Genomic DNA, 21,035 nt, shown 5'->3' with positions numbered 1-21,035 from the left:
TCCCACAGCTAATTCTCCCCTGGTCTCCTTGCTGGCCCAAGTGGGACTAATTTAGCCAGCTAGCCCTGGGGATCATCTCATGTTTATTGGATGGATTTCCCCCCAAATTGATTTTTGAATTCTGAATTCATTGCTATTCACATTTTATACAGTATTTTATGCTGTTTTTTGTTGCATCAATTAAGTGTTTTAGATTTGTTGCTAGCCACCCTGAGCCCGGTTTTCTGAACCGGGAAGCGTGGGGTATAAATAAAAATTTTATTATTATTTATTATTAGTAGGAACACACTTGTCTGAGGCTCCTTCCACCACCACCCATTGGTCGGAGCAGCTGAGAGCCTGGGGGGGGGGGGCTGTGTGTGCGAAGTCCCTCCCACACTGAGCAAGAAGCTGAACTTTAGAAGATTCAGGGCAGACAAAAGCCCTTTGCGCAGCACAGAGGCGGACACTGGAACTCCCTGCCACAAGAGGCAGTGCTGGTCGCCAACTTGGAAGGCTTTAAAAGGGGATTAGACAAATTCAAAGAGGGCTGTCAAAGGCGACTCGGCAGTTTGGGGCAGTGTAGGGGTGCAAATATCCAGAGTGTGGGGGGATCAGCTGGGATTACTATGAGAAATTATACAATATACATGAAGCCATTTTGTCCACTATGAAAGTCATGGCGTTGACTGGGTTCGATTCATTGACAATCATTTCTGATTAAATCCCACAAGCCTCTGCATTTCTGGCTATTTTCTCTACTGTTCATTTTCTACGCCTGACAGGCCCCTATAAGCATTCTAAAACACAGGCCAGTTGCTTCACTGGGCATCCTCAGTACATAAAGATAACAGGCAGTTTCTTTGATGTAGCCTTCCTTGGTTTTGTTAATCTTAGGGCCTGGAAATAGTTTCACATAAAGGTGAGAAAGATACTTATCTCCTTGCCAACCTTCCTCTCGCGTTTATTGCTGTTTATGACCTCCGGAGTTTCCTAAAAGCTTTCCTCTACCCTGTTTTATTTATGCATACTCAGAGTTGTCTCTGTAGTTACTTTGTCTCCACGTGGGGTTTTTTTGAAATGCTCAGAGGAAATCTGATTGGTTCTTACGAACACTGTGTAAAAAGTTCCTTTGTGAATAAAACGAGGAATTATTCTACGCACCCCTCCCAGAGCCCTACTGGTCAGGCCTCTGTGTGCATTTTATCAGAGTCCAATCCTTCCTTTGCTTTGGGAACGCCTCAGGGCAGCCCTGCGTCCAAATACCAGCCGCTGGAAAGGGCAGGAGGCGAGAGCAGCTCTCGCACTCGGGTCCTGCTTGTGAGAAGAGGCTGGGCCAGATGAGCCCCCTTGATCCAGCTGGGCTCCTCTCAGCTCCCCCAATTCTCTGCCCTTGGTTGGGGGCAGAAGACCGAGAAGGGAGCTTTGGGGCTGGGTGCCCGACTGCCAGCGATGCTTCAGCGGCGGTTCCTGCATCGCAAAGGACTGGGCTGGAGGACCTCTGGAGGGCCCTCGCAACCCTGCAATTCCACAGCGGGCACAAAGGGCAAGTGATGGGCCCCCCTGCCCTCTCCCCCCCCAATGCAAAATCACCCAGGCCACATCCAGCACTGAGAGAGAGCTTCTTTTATACATATTGCAATGAATTCTCCAGAAAAAAAACATTCATTCCCAATAAATTAAAAAGGTCCTTGTCCTGGTACGGAGTTTTCTTTAAAAAGGTGCCCCCCACCCGCCCCACGGGGTGCCCCCCACAGGCTCCCCGATTAGTGCAGACCCAGCCAGGGCTGAGCCGGGGGGTGAGGGAGAGTCGGGGGAGATTCCAGTTAAGAGTCCCGGACGGGGGTGGGGGGCATGGAGTGGAGTGTTCGGGAGGGGGAGCAGGCGGGCAGTGGAGGGAGGGGGGTGTCCCGGCCGCGCTCACTCCGGCCCCCCCGCCTCGGCCTTCTCCTCGGGGGGCTCCAGCAGGAAGGGCGAGGTGACGGCATGCGCCTGGGCGATGGCGGCCAGCTCCTTCAGGAACTCGGCGAAGATGACGGCGCAGTAGACGGCGTTCTTGACCCTCAGCGCCTCGCTCTGCTTCTCGGCCGAGGTGCGGAAGAGGGAGCCCCCCGCCAGCGCATGCATCACCGGCCCCTCGCGCATGTGCTGCAGCGCCAGCTGGGCCGCCTGCCGCGCCCGCGTGGGGCTGTTGGTGTGGCGCATGATCAGCTCCCCGATGGACGGCTTGCGGCTCTTCACTGCGGGGGGGGGGGGGGGAGAAAAGGGGAGGGGGTCAGCGGCCGGCAGAGTTTGGAGAGGGAGAAGAGCCCCCTGGCAAAATCCCCCCCCCAAAAAAAAACGCCATGGGGAAAATCAGATTTCCCAGTTCGCACATTTCAAGAAAGAAAAGCCCTGGAATGGCAGCTGCAAAACTCCTCAACAACAGAACAGGCAACGTTAAACTGCGGAACTGCCTGCCACAGGAATCAGTGGGGGCCTGGCTGGCTCTCAAAGGAGACCAGGCCAATTCATGGAGGGGGAGAGAAGGTTCTGCTCCACCCTCCGCAGTCGGAGGCAGAGATGCTTCTGGGTACCGGGGGCCGGGGGGGGGATCTCGTGTTCAAATCCTGCTTGGGGGTCTTCCCTTGGGGCATCTGGTGTGGGAAGAGGTCCCCCTCTGGCCTGACCCAGCAGCCTCTTCGGATTTCCTTGTGGCACCTCCAGGCCCAGAAGCAGTCTACCTGCACTGCCAGGTTCAGGGGAGTATTTGGCCTCTGTGAGAAGAACAGGGCTCTGGACTTAGCTGGTTAAGCGTCGCAATTCGCACCTCCAAAGAAGTGGCTTTGTGCTCTCAGATGAGCCTGTGGTCAGGCGCGAGGGCGGCAGGCCAGGAGACCCCCAACCCCTCCCTGCAGGGCCCCCGCAAGGCAGCTCCCCTATAGCCACACACCGTAAATACTCCATAGGTCAGCAGCTGGGGGGGGGGGGAATCCAGCCCTATCGCCCCACAGCTGGGCCTGATCCAGCAGGGCCTCTTTGGATGGTCTGGTGGAGCCTCCAGGCCCAGAGGCAGGCTACCTGGAGTCTTAGGCTGCTGGGGCCCTTTGGCCACAGCGAGGAGAGCAGGATGCTGGGCCGGATGGGGCCCCCTGGGCTTGATCCTGCGGTCTCCTTTCCCAATCAGAACCACGATAATCAGCCGCCCAGAGTGGCTGGGGCAACCCAGTCAGATGGGCGGCTTATTATTATTATTATTATTATTATTATTATTATTACTACTACTATTATTATTATTATTATTATTATTATTATTATTATTATTATTTCAGTGGTGCCTTGGTTCTCAAATGCTGAAAACCCGCAAGTACGTGTTCCAGTTTCCGAATGTTTTTCGGAAGCCGAACATCTGACGCGGATGTCGACTATTGTTTCTGTGGCGCCTGCACCGATCAGAAGCTTGGTTTTCAAACATTTTGGAAGTCAAACAGACTTCCGGAATGGATTAAGTTTGGCGCTTTTGTTTTTGCTATTTATTTCGCGTTTCTGCTTCTGAGGCTTTTTTGGTTCATTTCTTTTCCTGACTGCGTGGAACCCAGTTCAGCTACTGATTGAGTGATTGACTGACTGTCTGACTGTGGAAATGGATCCAAGCCCCCCATCCAAACAATGACTACCATCAGGGCGGGTAAGAAAAAATAATAATTTAAATTTTTATCAGCTACAGTACTGTCTTATTTATTTGATAGTATGGTACATTGATGATTGCTTTCATTTTATGGACCAATGGTCTCAGATAGTAAAATTCATGTTGAATTGCTGTTTAAGGGGTTGTTTTTAAAAGTCTGGAACGGATTAATTCGTTTTGCATTCCTTTCTATGGGAAAGCGTGCCTGGGTTTTGGGACGCTTTGGTTTTGGAATGGACTTCCGGAACGGATTAGGTTTGAGAACCAAGGTAACACTGTATTATTACAGTCATACCTCATGTTACAGCTGTTTCATGTTATGTTCTTTCAGGTTATGTCCCGTGGCGACCCGGAAGTACCGGAAAGGGTTACTTCCAGGTTTCGCTGCTCATGCATGCGCAGACGCGCAAAATGACGTCACGCACATGTGCAGAAGCGGCGAATCGCAACCCGTGTACACGCAGACATGGGTTGCGTTCTTTTCAGGTTGCAAACAGGCCTCTGAAACAGATCCCGTTCACAACCAGAGGTAAAGGTAAAGGGACCCCTGACCGTTAGGTCCAGTCGTGGACGATTCTGGGGTTGCGCCGCTCATCTCGCTCTATAGGCCAAGGGAGCCAGCGTTTGTCTGCAGACAGTTTTTCCAGGTCATGTGGCCAGCATGACTAAGCCGCTTCTGGCGAACCAGAGCAGCACACGGAAACGCCATTTACCATCCCACCGGAGCGGTATCTATTTATCTACTTGCACTTTGACATGCTTACGAACTGCTAGGTTGGCAGGAGCTGGGATCGAACGACGGGAGCTCACCCCGCCGCGGGGATTCGAACCGCCAACCTTCTGATCGGCAAGCCCTAGGCTCTGTGGTTTAACCCACAGCGCCACCCGCTTTTAACCAGAGGTACCACTGTATAATTATTATTATTCAATAGCAGGCTTCCACGGACTCTTGTTGGAGAGTCATCCGTGCCCAGGGGACCCCTGGGGCATGAGGACCTCTCTCTAACCCCTAGCCATCCCCCGAGCCCCCACAGCACCCAGACAGCCACCTCCCGGGCCCCCCGCCCGCCCCGCCCCCTCCTCCTCACCCAGAGTCTCCGAGCGGCGCAGGGCGGGTGCGGCGTTCTGGGTGTCTGACCAGTCCAGCTTCCCTCTGGCCACCAGATACTTCTTGGCTTTGGAGAGGAGGGAGGGAAAGTCTTCCTGGGAGGCGGCAAAGCTCTCAATCTTGTTTTTGACTGAGCCCAGGACCTGCCAGGGGGAAGAGGGAGGGTGAGGGGCGCTGCCAGGAAAGGGGTCTGCCCCCCCAGGAGGGTCTCTCCCCCCCCCCGGGCTCCTGCAAGGGTCCATTGCATCCGTTTGCTCTTGCCCGGTCAATAACGTCCTTAGGAGGACAACCAAATTTAAGCACAAATTCGACCTTGTAAGCCACTCTGAGCCCGGCCTTGGCTGGGGAGGGTGGGGTATAAATAAAAAATATTATTATTATTATTATTATCATTATTACCTGGATGAGGGACTTGACGCTGGGCTGGAAGACCATGTTGGTGTTGAGGAGGAAGGAGCGCAGGAGCGGCTGAGGGTGGGCGGCCAGCTGGGCGATGAGCCCCGTCAGGAGGAAGTTGACGTAGAGGGAGTTCTGCAGCATGTTCTCCAGCTTGGCCAGCAGCACCGCCACAAAGGGCCCTGCGAGGGAGGACAGCGGGGGGTCAGCCCAGGGGAGTCCCCGTCCCCCCCGCAGAGCCACTTCCAAGGGAACCCGGTTACTTTCTTCTCGAAAATAATTTCTGCTAAATTTTCTGCTTCGCAATTTCGACAAAATATCAACGGCTTCCCTCCTCCTCTTTCCATGGTTCCTTTTGCATATCACAAATCCCTGCATATTTTACAAAAGCTTTACCATTCAGCCAGGGCCGGATTTCAGTTTGATGCGGCCCTTGGCTCCTGGAGGGAATGGGGCCCTTTATGTGTCCAGCTCTCCTTTGTCAACAACAAATTGCCGCTGCTTTTAGTGTTGAATACCGTATTTTTTGCTCTATAAGACTCACTTTTTCCCTCCTAAAAAGTAAGGGGAAATGTGTGTGTGTCTTATGGAGCGAATGCAGGCTGCGCAGCTAGCCCAGAAGCCAGAACAGCAAGAGGGATCACTGTGCAGCGAAAGCAGCGATCCCTCTTGCTGTTCTGGCTTCTGCGATTCAAAATGTTTTTTGTCTTGTTTTCCTCCTCCAGAAACTAGGTGCGCCCTATGGTCTGGTGCGTCGTATAGAGCGAAAAATACGGCATATGCTAGATGGTAATTGATGGAGCTAAGAGGTATCTCAAGCCATTTGCACATCACAAAAGATGTATTTTATCAAAGTAATTGCTGAACTGGAATACAATTAAGAAGTAGTTTTTCTTATAGCTTGGAAATGTACATCCAGTTTTCCCCCCTAACCCTAGAGTGGGGCCCTAAGCTATAGCTTGTTTAGCTTATATGTAAATCGGGCAATATTCCTTTATTGCATCCATCAAAACTGTTGAATTAATCTTAATGCTGCCCACCTTTTCAGCTGCACACAATTCCCCCCCCCCATATATTCAATAAACGTTTTCCACTCTTCTCTAAACATGTGCCCTTCTTGCTCTCTTATTCTATATGTTAAGTCTGCAAGCTGCACATATTCTTAAGCTTAAGTTGCCGTTCTTCTTTGGATGGGACCTCGCTCGTTTTCCGTTTTTGGGCTAACAAAACATGGGCCGAAGTATTGGCATATATAAATAACCTTTTTTGACACCTGGGTATTTCAGTCTGAATTATCCCCAACAGAAAGGACTCTGGGATTTTTTTTGGGGGGGGGGACGGTAATTTTTAAACATTTTCTCCTTCCTTGCAGCTTTTAAAGCAGGTTTTGTGATTCTGTGAGCCCACTGAGCCACTTGGTGCAAACAGGGCCAAAGACCCGACAGGGGACTGCAGAGATGTAGACGCCCCCGCCAAGGATCATTTAGGTTCCCCCCACCCACCTGCAATGCATATGCCCAAGTGGCTAAGGTCTCCTTTGCATGCAAAAAGGCACCTGCAGCTTCAAGAAAAGGGCCAGAGCTCTCTCTCTGCCCAAGAGCCTCCAGGGACACTGGGGGCTGGATGTCCCAATGGGCGGAGACGGGATGGGGCAACATCAGCCATGTTGCTCTGCAGGGGAAAGGCCCCCCCTCCCAGATGGGGTCACGCCAAGGGAGAAGAGGCCCCTGGGTGACACCAGCGCTGCCCCTTGGCAGCCGCTGGCTCCTGGGGGTGGGAGCCCCATCGGATCCAGACCAGCCTTGCCTGCACTGGAGAGATGCTGGGGGGCGAGGGCGGGGGGCAGGTGGAGAAAAGGCAGGAGCAGGGAAGGAGCAGCAGCAACAAACAACAACGCACACAGACCCGGTGGGAGGGGGGGTCTGAAGGAAGGAAGGAAAGGAAAGATGGAAGGAAAGGATGGAAAGGAAGATGAAGAAAGGATGGAAAAGAAAGATGGAAGGAAGATGAAAAAGAAGGAGAGGAACGTTGGATGGATGGATGGATGGATGGATGGATGGAAGGAAGGGAAGTAGACAGGAAAAGGAAGAAACAGTAGAAGGGAAAAGGACAGAGAAAGGGGGAGCAGAGGAGAAGACGACGGACGAAACTGGAAGCAGAGAAAGAGAAAGGAGTCACGTGAATGGAGCCCAAGGCTGGGCGGGCAAAGTGGGCAGCGGGCAGAGTGCCCATGTGTCCCGACTCCTTCCGAAGGGAACTAGGACCCCCCCCACTGGGCCCCAACCATCTGCTGCCCAGGTCTGACCCCTCTGACCCCCTCCAGAAGTTCCTCTGGGGAAGCCCCGCTCAGGCTAAACTCCCACCTTGCACAGCAGACTTCGCCTTGGGAGGCAAGGGGGGCCCCTGGAGAGTGGGGGGCCTCCAGGAGCAGCAGGGGCCAGAGAGACCTCCAAGGAAGAGGGTGGGGTGCCCCCAACGACTCACCTGTGAACGGCTGGCTGGGGAGGGCGCCCGGGGTGGGTGGGGGGCTGCCGACAATCTGCGCCAGGGGGTCGACCAAGCGGGTGGGCCCCAGGCTGCCCTCAGGGGGAGCGGCGAAGCTGTGATAGGCCTCCTCTTCCTCGGGGCTGAGGGGGTCCGCCTGGGGGGGCTCCTCCTCCTCCTCCCGGCCCCCGTTCGCCATCTCGTCCTCCAGGCGCCGCAGCTCTGCCGCAAACCTCTCCACGGGGTGGGCGCCCCCATTCTCGGCTGGCGCCAGCGACTCGTCCGGGCCGGGGGCCTCAGGGAGGCCCCCGTTCTCCACCACGGCCCCCTCCTGCGGGCACCGGCGGACCTTCTTGATCAGCGCGGGCTCCGAGTGCGCCCCATTCAGCAGGGGCCCCGGGTCCTCGGTGCCGGGGGAGGCGGCAGGGGGCGAGGTGCCAGCGTCCGGGGTTCCCTTGGGGGCAGCCCCCTCCTCAGGCGGAGCGCCCCGCTTCTTAGTCCGGGGGGAGGCAGGCCCCGGGTGCCCGCCGGGCTGGAAGGAGGTGTAGGCGAGGGGGTCGCCCTGGCGGGGCAGAGAGGGGTCCAGGCTGGCGGGAGGGGGCCGCTCTCCGTCGTAGGGGGCCGACCAGACGCGGCAGGCCCAGACACAGCGGTCGACGTTCAGGCGGGCGTCACGCAGGTATTCCAAGTAGTTGCCCTCCAACTCGCAGGCCTCCTCCCAGCGAGGGGGGGTCCGGTGGGAGGGGCTGCTGACGGGGGTCCCCGGGGAGCGGGGGGAGGCGGGGCCAGCGGGATCGGGGCCAAAGCTGGGCTGGCGCATGAAGAAGGAGAGGCGCGAGGGCGTGGAGGGCTTGGGCACCGTCACCACCGAGGAGGAGTCCACACTGGGGCTGCCGTGACCTGGGGGGGGGAGAGAGGAGGGGGGGTCACTAAATCGTGGAGTTGGAAGGGACCCCGAGGGTCATCTAGTCCAATGTGGGACCCACAACCCTGAGATTATTCCTGGCGCCCCCCACTGGGGTTGCTGGAAGACCTGCCCTTTTCCTGCCCTTTTTGCCTGGCCAGCAAGGGAGACCAACCCCATCTGTTTAGCTGTGGGGGTGGACTAGATGAGTTTGGGGGATCCCGTCATAATCTGCAGTTCTGCGATTCAGTTAACTCCTGCTCAGCCCAAACAGGGAGTAGAGGAGGCCTTGCAACCCCCCAGCGGGAGAATCCTGCCCTCTCCCCCCACTCAAAGAGGCGTGGGTCCAGCACCCACTGCAAAAGCCCTCCAGGCTCCACTGCCCCAGACCCCCAGCGAGGATATCACTACCCCCCCCCCCCGGCATGCAAACTGGGAGGAGGCAGAGAGGAGCCCCACCAATGTCATCAGTGCCAAGGCCCCCCCCTGCCCATTCCACATGCCCCACCCACCCAGCCACGAGAGGCTCACCCTTGGACCAGGTGGCGTGCTCCTCCTCTCGCTCGGGGGGCGGGGGGCTCTCTGGGCGGCAGCACTGGGGGACGAGCGAGAGGAACTTGCTGGCCGCCTTGCCGTAGAGGTCCAGCTCCTTTACCGCCCGCCTCTGGCTCAGCATGACGTGGCTGCAGGGGATCAGGTACCTGCCGCGGAAAAGCAGAGCTGCGGAGGGGAACCCAAAGGCCATCCAGCCCACCCCGGCGGGGCAGGAAGCGCAGCCGGAGAACCACGGCAGCCACAGAATCGTAGCGTTGGAAGGAACCCCGGAGTCATCTACACCAACCCCTGAAAACAGCGGGGAGGACACCCTTATGGGTCCCAGACATCCCTCTTTCCTGGGGACAGTCCCTGGATTCACACATTTGTCCCCGGATTTCATTTAATGTCCCCGGATTTATATTTTAAGTGTTGTAGATTTATTAGTAGGGAATGAATGTTGTGTGATTGGTTCAATGGCATAGGACACATCCAGCGAGGCAAAATAGCGGGCTCCACTGCCCAGGGGGAACCAGGGACGCCTGGCAGGTCAACTGGGGGAACTGCTGACCCCCCTCCCTGCAACCCAAATTGAGCTGGGAGCGAGAGAAACCAGCCACGAGTCTGACTGCCCAGCGGCACTCCAGGGCCATGAAAACCCCGGAGCCAACGCAGGGAGAAGGAGGAGGAGGAGAGAAAAAGAGGAAGGAGAAAAAAGAGGGGAGCTCTCTTTTTTAAGATAACTTTTTTCTCTTTTCAAAAAAGAAGTGGCTCTGGATTCAATGAAAAAAATCTGGTAACTTTAGGTTACCTGGAAGAGGAGGCTGATGGGTCAAGAGGGCCAATGGTGCCACCAGGGGGAGCCCCCGCACCAGGGAAGTCTCTGGGAGCAGGAACAGGGAGCCCAGGGCTCTGTTGGCGAGAACGGGAGGATGCCAAGGTTGCGGGTTCGATCCCTGCCTCGCAGGGGGCTGGACTAGATGACCCTTGGGGGTCCCTTCCGACGATCACATGAGCCAGAGAGCCAAGGGGTCGGGAGGGGGGGCTACCTGAGCACCAGCTGCAGCAAGACGTCTTCACAGTGCAGGTTGAGCAGAGTCCGGAAGAGGCTGAGTGAGACCATGCAGAGCTGGGGGGGGGGGCGAGAAAGAGAGGAATGAAGGGGGCAGTGGGGCAGAAGTCTCCCCCCACTCCAGCCCCCACCAGCAACACCCCCCCAAGCCAACCCCTGGGCAACGAGGAGAAGAATCACATTCTCTTTTTGTGGGAGGATGTCTTCCTGCCCCCCCCCCCGGGATAGGGATGAGCCCACCCCCGCCCACCCCGATCCCAGGACCCCTTTGTGTGGGATAGGGCAGGAGCAAAGAGCGGCCACACCAGCCCTGCAAGGTAGGACACTGTGCTTCTGGCACACGGCTGACTCCAACCCCGCTGCCCCGTCCCCGTGGTGTCTTCCCCACATGCGCACCCCCCCCCCGAAGACACACCCGGGAGTTGCTGGCGATGCGGGAGACCAGCGTGTCGAGGATGGTGCTGTTGTCGTGGCGATGGAGGAGGAGGAAACGCAGGAAGGTCTTCAGGAGGGGGGCCTCGCTGATGCTGCGCAGGAACAGGTCCAGGTAGGCCGTGCTGGCAATCATCTCTTCAATGGAGGTCTGGGGGGGGGGCAGGGAGGTGGGAATCAGGGGGCTGTCACACCCCAGAATTGACCAGCCAGATGGTACCCTGAAGGTCATCCAGGGGGGCAGAAGCTGGACCAGTCCTGGTGGGGCTCATGCCTCCCCCCTGCTTCAGTCCCACACATCATCTCGGTCCCTTTGCCCTCGCTCCCCACTAGCTTGGCGGTGAGAAGCAAAGCCAGTTCTGAGCCAGGCGTGCTCCGGCAGCAGGACTGATCTGGGGGGGGGGGGAGAAGGCTTGCTATTCACCTGCCCCAAAGGCAGCTCTGAGAAGCCTGGGGGGGGAGGGAGCGGACGGTAGGGGGGGGGTCCTCCCTGGCCAGGCCACACAACCCCCCACCCCAGCCCAAGCGTGAACTGACCTTGTGCAAGGCGGGGCCCAGGACCGGTACTAGGAACCCGTTGTGGATGTAATCCACCAGCTGCTTCTGGACCAGCGGATGAGCCACCTGGGGGGGGGGGAGGAGAGAAGAAGGTGAGAAGCGCCCCCAGGATCAGGCCAGGGGCCCAGCCAAGCCAGCGGCCTGCTCTCACAGGGGCTATCAGACGCCCCACGGGGAAACTCACAAGCGAGACCCGAGTGCGAGAGCTCCCCTCCCCTCTGCTGGCTTCCAGCAACCGGAAGGCAAAAGAGTGTCTAAATAAAGTGTGTCACCAACACGAAAAGGTTAGAGAGCTCTGGGTGCGAGTGTTGGACCTGGACCTCACAGACCAGGGTTCAAACCAAGCGTTGACGGAAGGCAACTATGGGCCCGCCTTCTCCCAGCCTATCCTACCTGGCAGGATTGCCGTTGCTAAACTGCCACCTCTGACTGACAAGAAGTAGCCGTGGGCAGCCCTCTCCTCCTTCAGGGATCTGCCCAATTCTCTTTTAAGAAAAAGACAAAACATTAAACAAAGCCACAAAGACTTGTGAACTACCCAGCCTAAAATGAACTAATAACATCTGGTTTCAATAGATTCAGCAAATCAGTCTCTTAAGCTTAAACCAAGAAAGAGTATTCTCTGTAACTTCCGGGTTAGCGCGATCGGGTAACGGCGGATTCCCTCCGAGCTCCGGAGGGAATCGGCTCTGCTGAAGACGGGTCTTGCCGCGGCGGCGACGTGGGGACCCTCAGAAACCGCAGGCGCTGAAGCCTGCGGACTTGGTGACTCGGCGGGCACCTTAAGCGCCCCCCGACCCGCGAAGAGCCTTTTTAAAGGCTTTGGAGAGGGTACGGAGAGTGGCGTGGTGCTGTGAGTAGACCGCTACTTCAGTGGAGTGAAGCCGCGAGCCATGACCAAAGAGCGCTGACTTTTTTCCTTGAACATTTGGACTCAAAAAGAAAGAACCCGTGAGTAATATGGAATTTGGACTTTGAAAATTTATTTCTTTTGAATTCGGTACGATCGGGGGAGTGTTAAAAAGGAAGTCCGCACCCCCCTTTCTGCAGACATTTAAGGCAAGAACTGGATAACTAAGATCGAGAGACTACCTTTCTCTGTGTGAGATAAAAGTTATTAATTTCACAATTGACACTAGAAGTTTTGAGCTGGAGGTTAAGATCTGAATTTTAGAAGTTGATGTACAACCCCCCCCCCCCCAGACCCGGGAGTGATCCGCAAGTGAGCCGGTTGAGGGGACAAGGAGTTTGACAGCTGTCAAACGAGCTGTCAAACGAACTGTTCAAGCTAGAAGAATCTGTTACATATTTTGCAGACCAGATGGGTTACATTTGATTTAAAGTTGTTGGAAACAAAGAAGAAACAAGTACTAGTAATTGATCGTTGGAGAAGGATTACAAAGTAACAAGAACCCCTCTAGGGGGGATTCTGAGGCACTACAATGGCTGCAGATGGAAAATTACAGGCCGAGTTGGAAAAAAACACTTTTTCTCGTGGGAAAACTTCAGGACCAGAGCACAGCCATGGCTACAATGATTGCGACCTTGAATTCTAAAGTAAGCAATTCTGCTGGCTGTGTTAAGGACTTGACAAAAGAAAACTCTGCAGTTGAACCAGAAGACGTGACAAAAGAAAACTGCAGCTGAACCAGAAGAGATATCTCTAGAGTCAGAGGAGAGCGAAGGAGGAGCGGAAATAAGTCAGGAAGAAAAGGCCAACCAAAAGCCTACAAATGGGGAATACAAAGAAAATAAGACATGGACAATGAGAATCTGGTTGAAAATCAAGGATGAAGAAGAGAGAGATCCCCTTAGGGGGGAATTGAAAGAGCTATGGATTATAAATCTGTGTAAGACGAAAGAGGGAGCCCTTGGGACATTCGGATTATTTGGACTTAAAAGAAGTAAGAAACAGGATCGGGGCTCCACTCTCGAATATGGAGGGCTGGTTGGAAGAATCACTGACCTCATTGGGATTGAGCTCCTTCGAGACCTGGTGGCCAACATAAGACTATCAACAAAACCGACGAAGAGGGACTGATAGAGATTTGAAGGCCTCGGATGTGAGAAATCCAGGCTAAGAACTGATATTATGGACATTTTTTGGGGGGGGATCGAAACCTGGAAAGGGGGGGGGCGAGGCTTCTTTTATAAGGTTATGATTTTTATGTCTAGTTATTATGCTTAGTATTTAATATGATAATTGAGAAATTGTTGGAAGGGAATCTAGGTCAATCTTAGGAAAGGATGTAATGATTATAATGGACCTGTATAAGTTAAAACTGGATAATTAAGAAGAATTAAGTATAAGAACTTGCTGAACTAATTATAGGATCTAGGGAGCATGAAGGGGGGATGCGGGGAAGTCAGAGAATCTGGTTATGAAAGTAAGAATTTGAAATTGTACATGTTTGTTTGTGTTTTTGTGTGTTTGCTATGTCTATATAAAATGTGAAAACTCAATAAAAATTTATTAAAAAAAGAAGAAAAAAGAAAGAGTATTTTCTATAAGACTGAATATCAATATATTTATCAAGACTTTGAGATTAGACCACTGAAGAAGCCCAGAAAACCACCTTGGGAGTGTGCCACCTGCAAGCCCCAGTTAAAGGGCCCCATTGGGGCGAACCCGCTTCATGGATCACTGCCTTGCTGTGGCGAAGGGGCTTGAATAAATCAGAGAAGCTATGACCTATGCCATGCAGGGCCACCCAAGATGGACAGGTCATAGTGGAGAGTTATGTGATCCACCTGGAGGAGGAACCGGCAAGCAGAGACATCACCTTGCCAACAAAGGTCCGTATAGTTAAAGCTATGGTTTTTCCAGTAGTGATGTATGGAAGTGAAAGCTGGACCATAAAGAAGGCTAATAGCCAAAGAATTGATGCTTTAGAATTCTGGTGCTGGAGGAGACTCTTGAGAGTCCCATGGACTGCAAGAAGATCAAACTGATCCATTCTGAAGCAAATCAGCCCTGAGTACTCACTGGAAGGACAGATCCTGAAGCTGAGGCTCCAGTACTTTGGCCACCTCATGAGAAGAGAAGACTCCCTGGAAAAGACCCTGATGCTGGGAAAGATGGAGGGCACAAGGAGAAGGGGACGACAGAGGACGAGATGGTGGGACAGTGTTCTCGAAGGTACAAACATGAGTCTGACCAAACTGCAGGAGGCAGTGGAAGACAGGAGTGCCTGGCATGCTCTGGTCCAGGGGGGCACAAAGAGGCGGACATGACTAAACACAACAAATTGGGGCGAACAGCGTCCTTTTAATTACTTGGACTGCCAGGGCGAAACAGGTCAAAACGCTGGCACCCTGTCGTCTACAACTTCATTGGCTACAACTTCATTAACATCTATCCACAACTCCACTAGCATCTCTCAGTATTGTGAATATCACTGAACTTACCGTATTTTTCGCCCCATAGGACCCACTTTTCCCCCTCCAAAAATGAAGGGGAAATCTGGGTGCATCCTATGGGGCGAATGCAAGCTTTCGCTGAAGCTTGGAGAGCGAGAGGGGTCGGTGCGCACCGACCCCTCTCGCTCTCCAGGCTTCAGGAAGACATCCGCAGCCTAGGCAGCCCTGCGGGAGGTCCGGCAGGGCTGTCTAGGCTGCGGATAGCAGCCTGCTTCCCGGAGCATCGGGCGCCCTGAAAGCAGAGCACCCGGCGCTTCGGGAGCGCATCCGCAGCCTAGGCAGCCCTGCGGGAGTTCTCCGCAGGGCTCCCCACGCTGCAGATAGCAGCCTGCCGCCTGAGGCAGACATCGGCCAGCCCCACAAGCTCGGGGGACAGCAGGGAGGCGCAGCGCTGTTCCTCGACCTGGTTCGGTTTCCCCGACCTGCTTTTGGGGGGGAAATAAAGGGAAAAAAAATTTCCTTTATTTCCCCCCCCCCCAAAAAAAACTAGGTGCGTCCTATGGGACGGAGCGTCCTATGGGACGAAAAATACGGTACTTTTTGTTGGTATGTTCATGAACTTATCTAAAAGACTGAGTTAAGCATTTGGAAAATCTATTGAAACCAGACATTATAAGTTCATTTTAGGCTGGGTAGTTCACAGGACTTTGCGGCTTTGTTTAATGTGTTGTATTTTTCTCAGAAGGCTGATAAAGTATGTACAATTATTGTTCTGTGCATATTAATTGCCAACGTGTTGCATGAGTTGCACTGAGGCTGCATTGTTCTAGCAATTCTCTTTTAAAGCCATCCAGGAGGGCGGCTGGCCCTGCGTCCTGCAGCAGGGAGTTCCGCAGTTTAACTCTGTGCAGCCTCCTCAAGTGCTGCCAAGAGACCCCCAAAACCACCCAACCTTGGATTTTCCTGGTCTCTGCACCCGGCGAAACCTGCGGTGCAACTCCATACAACCCGGCAGCCTGGGTCTGCCCGCTAGTCAACGGATTGTAGCACTACAGAGTTGGCAGGGACCCCCAGGGCTCATCCAGTCCAACCCTCTGCCATGCAGGATATGCAACCAAATCCCTCTGCGCCTGGATTTCTGTCCCAGAAAGGGCCCAGCTGCTGCCAGAGCTGTGGTTGGGGGTGTGAGGAGGCGAGCCAGCCCGCCCGCCCCTGCCCCTTCCCCCCCCCAAAGGCGGACTCACCTGGATGACGGCATTGCAGAACTCCAGCGAGTTCATGAAGAGGACCAGAGAGGGAACGCCCACCCAGTCCTCCCGCCGCAAGAAGTGCCAGTCGTCCCCCCGGACCTCCAGCTTGCGGGGCAGCGAGGAGTACAGGGCACTCAGGCCAGTAGCCAGCACCTGGGGGAGCGGGCGAGGAGAGAGAAGGCGTTGGGGAAAAGAGGGGAGTTCAAGATTTATCAGGTGCAAAACTGCCTGGCTCTTCTCAAAGAGCCTGGGCTTTCCAAACCAGAAAATAAACTCTGGCTTCCGGGAAGAAGGAGAAGACTCCCCAGGAAGCCTGGAGACACACACACACACACACACACACACACACACCCCACGGGATGAGGGGCTGTGCAAAGAGCATGGGACACCCATGAAGGCAGCCCTGTTGAGGGAGGTTTTTTAATGTTTAATGCTGTATTGTGTTTTTAATATTCTATTGGGAGCTGCCTAGAGTTGCTGGGGGTGCCTGGCCAGATGGGAAAAGTATAAATAATAATACTAATAGTTATTATTATAAAGAACAGGGGGTGGGGTGGGGGTCTCCTTCCCTGGAGGCTTTTAAGCAGAGGCTGGATGGTCGTCTGACACGGATGATCCAGCTGAGATTCCTGCCTTGCAAGGGACTGGACTAGATGTCCGTTGGGGTTCCCCTTCCAGCTCTACAATCCTAGGATCCTTTGAAGTGGCCTGGGGGTCGGGGACTCTGCAGATTGAGGTTGAATCCTGACAAGACAGAAGTACTGTTTTGGGGGGACAGGGGGTGGGCGAGTGTGGGGGACTCCCTGGTCCTGAATAGCGCAACTATGCCTCTGAAGGACCAGGTGCGCAGCCTGGGAGTCATTTTGGACTCACAGCTGTCCATGGAGCGTCTCCACCCCCATCGTTCTGCCTGGACATTGAGGTCCAGCTACAAGAGCCTTCTGGCGGTTCCCTCAGTGCAAGAAGCCAAGTCACAGGGAACCAGGCAGAGGCGCCCTCCCATCAGATGTCAGGGAAATAAACTGAGTTTTAGAAGACATGTGAAGGCAGCCCTGTTTAGGAAAGCTTTTACTGTTTGTTCTTTTATTGTGTTTGTTCTTTTATTGTGTTCTGTTGGAAGCCGCCCAGAGTGGCTGGGGAGGCCCAGCCAGATGGGCAGCGTATAAGTAATACATTTTATTATCATCATCATTAGTATTACTATTACTACTTCTTCAATCTACACAGGATTGTATCTGGGGCAGGACCAAATCTGGGGAGGTTGGAACAGAAGCCTTGGCATGTAGGATTCCAATTGAAAGGTTTTACAAATCTTTTGCTGCTTGCGTATTGTCGCTCCATGTGCCTAGTCCTCATGGGGGGACCCTGGAACCTCTCAGGCCAGGGCACCCGTGCTCTGCGGTGCCCAGAGCGCCCTCCGCGCTCCTGCTGCCCCAGACACTCACAGGGGACTCCAGACGTCATCTAGTCCAACCCCTGCAACGCAGGAGCCACAGCTGATTCGGGACAAGGCTTCTGCCCCCCGCCTCCCACCCCCCACCCCCGCTGCCCCCTTCCTTACCGGGCAGAAGAAGGAGTTGTCGGTGATGTAGCGGGCGACGGTGTGGCTCCCGGCGGAGAGGGCCATGAGGAGGAGGAGGGCGTCTCTGGCCTGCTGCCCCACCAGCCCCTCGCGGTGGATGAGGGGCACCAGCAGGGAGAAGACCAGCAGGTTGGCGGGGCCCGGCTCGCCCGCCGCGGGGGGGCTGTGGAAGAAGAGCTCCAGCAGGGGGGGCTCCCGGGCGGCCGAGACGCAGAGCTGGTGCAGCAGGAGCACCAGGCTCCCCTCCAGGGCCGGCGAGGCCGGGCCGGCGCACAGGCCCAGCAGGCGCAGGAGGGGCCCCAGGACGGGCCGGTGGCGCAGGAGGGGCTGGTGCGCCTGGCCCAGGAGCACATCGTAGAGCTTGAGCAGCTCGGCCTTGCGCTCCTCGGGGAGCTCCCCCCGCCGCAGGTGCCAGGCCAGCAGGCGGCCCAGGACGTTCTCGGCCAGCGCCAGCTCCAGGATGGGGCCCGGGGAGCCCTCCGCCCGGGGGCGCTCCTCCGCCAGCAGCGTCAGCATCTGCAGAGTGTGGTTGCGCACGGCACTCAGGTCGTCCGCCGCGCCCCCCTGCGCCCCCCGCGAGGCCGGGCTCTTCTCCAGGATGCGCAGCACCTGCAGAGCGGGGGGAGAGAGTCAGAGGGAAACCAAGGTAGACTGCCTCTGGGGCTGGAGGCTCCGCAAGAGGAGCCTCTGCTCTCACGGATGCCCCCAAACTCTCCTGTAGTGTTCCCAAAGCAAGGAAGGATTAGACTCTGATTAACAGAATACACACGAAGCTTGACCAGCAAGGCTCTGGGAGGAGGGTCAATAATAATCCTCTCCCCCCCCCCTTGGCCCAGGTCGTTTTATTCACAAAAGAACTTTTTACACAGTATTCGTAAGAACCAATCAGACTCCCTCTCAACATTTCAAAACCTCACGTGGGACAAAGTCAGATCAGAAGAAATTCTTTTAACCACAAAGAAACTATTTCCTACTTGAGCATGCATCTGTAGTTCAGAGTCAATAAAATAGGAATAAAAGGAGGAATGCTTTCAGCAAAACCACGGAGGTCATAGACAGGAGAGGCAGGACGGCAGAATTTACCATCTCCTTGTGAACTCTCTTCGTGGCCCTTAAGATCTGTCTAAAGATTAAACCACATCCATGCTACCTTCTACCTTTATGACCCAAGACGCCTGATGAAGCAACTGGCCTGTGTTTCAGAATGCTTATAGGTGCCTGCCAGGTGTAGAGAACGCAAATGGCAGAGGTGGAGAGGCTTGTGGGATTCGATCAGAAACCACTGTCAATGAATCAAACCCAGTCGACGTGATGCTTCCATCGCGGACACAATGGCTTGCTTCATTTTTCATAATTCCTCATAGCAATCCCACCTGACCCCCACACTCTGGATATTTGCACCACCAAACTCTCCCCCTCCTGTCCATACACAAGGGCACAACATGACCTGCTTTTCACCCCTGGGCAATTCGGCTCCAGGGACCACACATTCGCTCCATAAGACGCACAGACATTTCCCCTTACTTTTTAGGAGGAAAAAGGTGCATCTTATGAAGCAAAAAATACGGTGATTTGTATAATTTTTGAATAATATTTGTATAATTTTTGATATTATATTGAGAGAGAAAACACACACACTCACACACAAAAACATTTCTCTTCCTGTGGTTCCCAACACCCAGGATGCAGAACGTTGCTGCCCCTGTTTTGGGGGGCAGAGCAGACCCCCTGTGGCTGCTAGCCCTCGATAGCCCTCTCCTCCTCCTCCATGAATTCCTCTGATCCTCTTAAAGCGGCCATCAGTCTCCAGTGGCAGTGAGTTCCACAGCTGTCCATGCACGCCCCCCCCACCCCGAAGCCTCTCTTGGGGGGAACGTCCCCTCTCCCCCCCAACCACCTCCCTGCCAGCCACTCACCTGGACCCAGTGATTCTTGAAGACCATGAGGCAGGTTTCGGGGTCGGCCGCCATGGGGCTCTGCAGGCTGGCACCACGGGTTCCCCGGTGCCCCCCGGCCCCCGCCCGGGGGTTCAGCTTGCTCAGCCAGCTCATCCTCTCCATCGGGAATGGCAGTGCTGTGGGGGGGGTCACGGGGGGGGGGGAGAGGCTGTGGCGGGCGGTCAGGGGTCACAGACGGCCGTGCGCTGGACTGGCTCCTCCGAGGACGGCTGCTGGACACGGGGCGGGCAAGGAGGGGGGGCGGGAGGTCCTTGTGGCCAGGGGGGGCGCCATGCTGCTTCGGAGGAAGCCCCGGCCTGCGGAAACAGAATGTGGGGAGGAAAGAGTGAGCGGGAGCCGTGACCTCAAACTGGGGTGTATTTTTTTAATAATCTTTATTAATTTAAATGACACACTTATACAAAGAATTTACAATTTCATACTACAAAAAGAAAATTAAAGAAAAAACAATTAAGAAAAGAATTAAGAAGAAACAGCAAATTTATGTACATAAAGAAAACACTTAACCTTCCTAATTAATACTAAATTAAGCAGTTAAATAAAAAAGACTTCTGACAAAACGAGTCTTCCAATCATTCTCATTGTACTGCATATACTGTCGTTTTCCCCCCGCACAGTTTTATATTCTTTCATATTGTTCCCGTCTACTCCACAAACGGTCTTTGTTGTGTTTACAAGTGTCACTCAAGTTCTGCTAATATGGTGTGGTTGGTACAATATGATCTTATGTAATCCTTAAATATTCTCCATTCTCCAAATATTTTCTGGTTCAATACTCCTCTAACTCTTCCCATCAGTTTTTCTAGTTGCAAATATTCTAACATGAGTATCTGCCAATCTGTGATGGTCGGAATTGTTTCCTTCTTCCACTTCCTCGCCACAAGAATTCCTGCTGCTGTGGTGGCATACATGGTCTTATGTCTTTTTCAATTTCTAATGGTAAAATGCCTAAAATAAAGATCTCTGGGGGTTTTTTAAAGGTAAGTCTGAATAATTTCTTGAATTCATTATAGATATTATCCCAGAATTCCCTAATGATTGCACAAGTATATGACCCCACATCTATTTTACATCTCCAGCAAGTCGGTGACCCCCCTTTATACATTTCCGCTAGTTTCAAGGGGGTACAATGCCATCTATATAACATCTTCATGATGTTCTCCCTAAGTATGCTGCGAATTTAATATCTACCTTCCACAATCTCTCCTATTGATCCATATATATATGTTGTATTCCAAACTCTTTCAAAGGAATTGCAAAATTGCAGGGTCGGAAGGGACCGCGTGGGTCATCCAGCCGAACCCCCAGCAATGCAGGAAGCCCCGCTAAGGAACCCCCAACATACGGCCATCCAAACTCTGCTTGAAAACCTCCAAGGAATAATAGAATCATATAGCCAGAAGGCACCCCAAGGGTCATCCAGTCCACCCCCTCCAATGTTGAGCAACTTTTTTTCTTTTATTTAACATTATTATTACCAAACACAAGCAAAATACCTACAAATACATACATATATTTTTCAGATAAGCAGATAGGAAGTGCAGTGTAAGCGATGGAAGTCAATCAATGAAGTTTTATTATTGAGATATTTGTAGAATAAATCTGGAAGAAATTCTTCCAATTTTTCTTCTTACTTCTTTTTCTTTTTCTTTTTTATATATGTGTGCTTATCTGAAAGTATATGTTGAGCAACTTTTCAAACAAAAGAAACAGCATTTTCCCCCCCTTGCCGCCACCCCCCCAGACATGAT

The 21,035-nt window shown here is 53.8% G+C and overlaps 1 protein-coding gene across 1 annotated transcript; it reads right to left on the bottom strand.

Moving 5' to 3' along the window:
- Nucleotides 1–1,588: 1,588 nt before the first annotated feature.
- Nucleotides 1,589–19,514, bottom strand: FHIP1B (FHF complex subunit HOOK interacting protein 1B). Its single transcript, XM_079973486.1, has 11 exons — nucleotides 19,243–19,514; nucleotides 17,306–17,935; nucleotides 15,739–15,897; nucleotides 11,114–11,200; nucleotides 10,560–10,727; nucleotides 10,122–10,201; nucleotides 9,070–9,239; nucleotides 7,635–8,534; nucleotides 5,154–5,332; nucleotides 4,735–4,897; nucleotides 1,589–2,219 (listed from the first exon to the last, which is right to left on the bottom strand). Exons 1-11 carry the CDS (start codon nucleotides 19,384–19,386, stop codon nucleotides 1,900–1,902), a joined length of 3,000 nt encoding a protein of 999 aa, XP_079829612.1. The 5' UTR covers nucleotides 19,387–19,514; the 3' UTR covers nucleotides 1,589–1,899.
- Nucleotides 19,515–21,035: the final 1,521 nt, after the last annotated feature.

The sequence above is a fragment of the Podarcis cretensis genome (assembly GCF_951804945.1).
Source record: "Podarcis cretensis genome assembly, chromosome: 4".
NCBI lineage: Eukaryota > Metazoa > Chordata > Lepidosauria > Squamata > Lacertidae > Podarcis > Podarcis cretensis.
The sequence above is the reverse complement of the archived record's forward strand: the minus strand, read 5'-3'. Positions and strand labels throughout refer to the sequence as shown.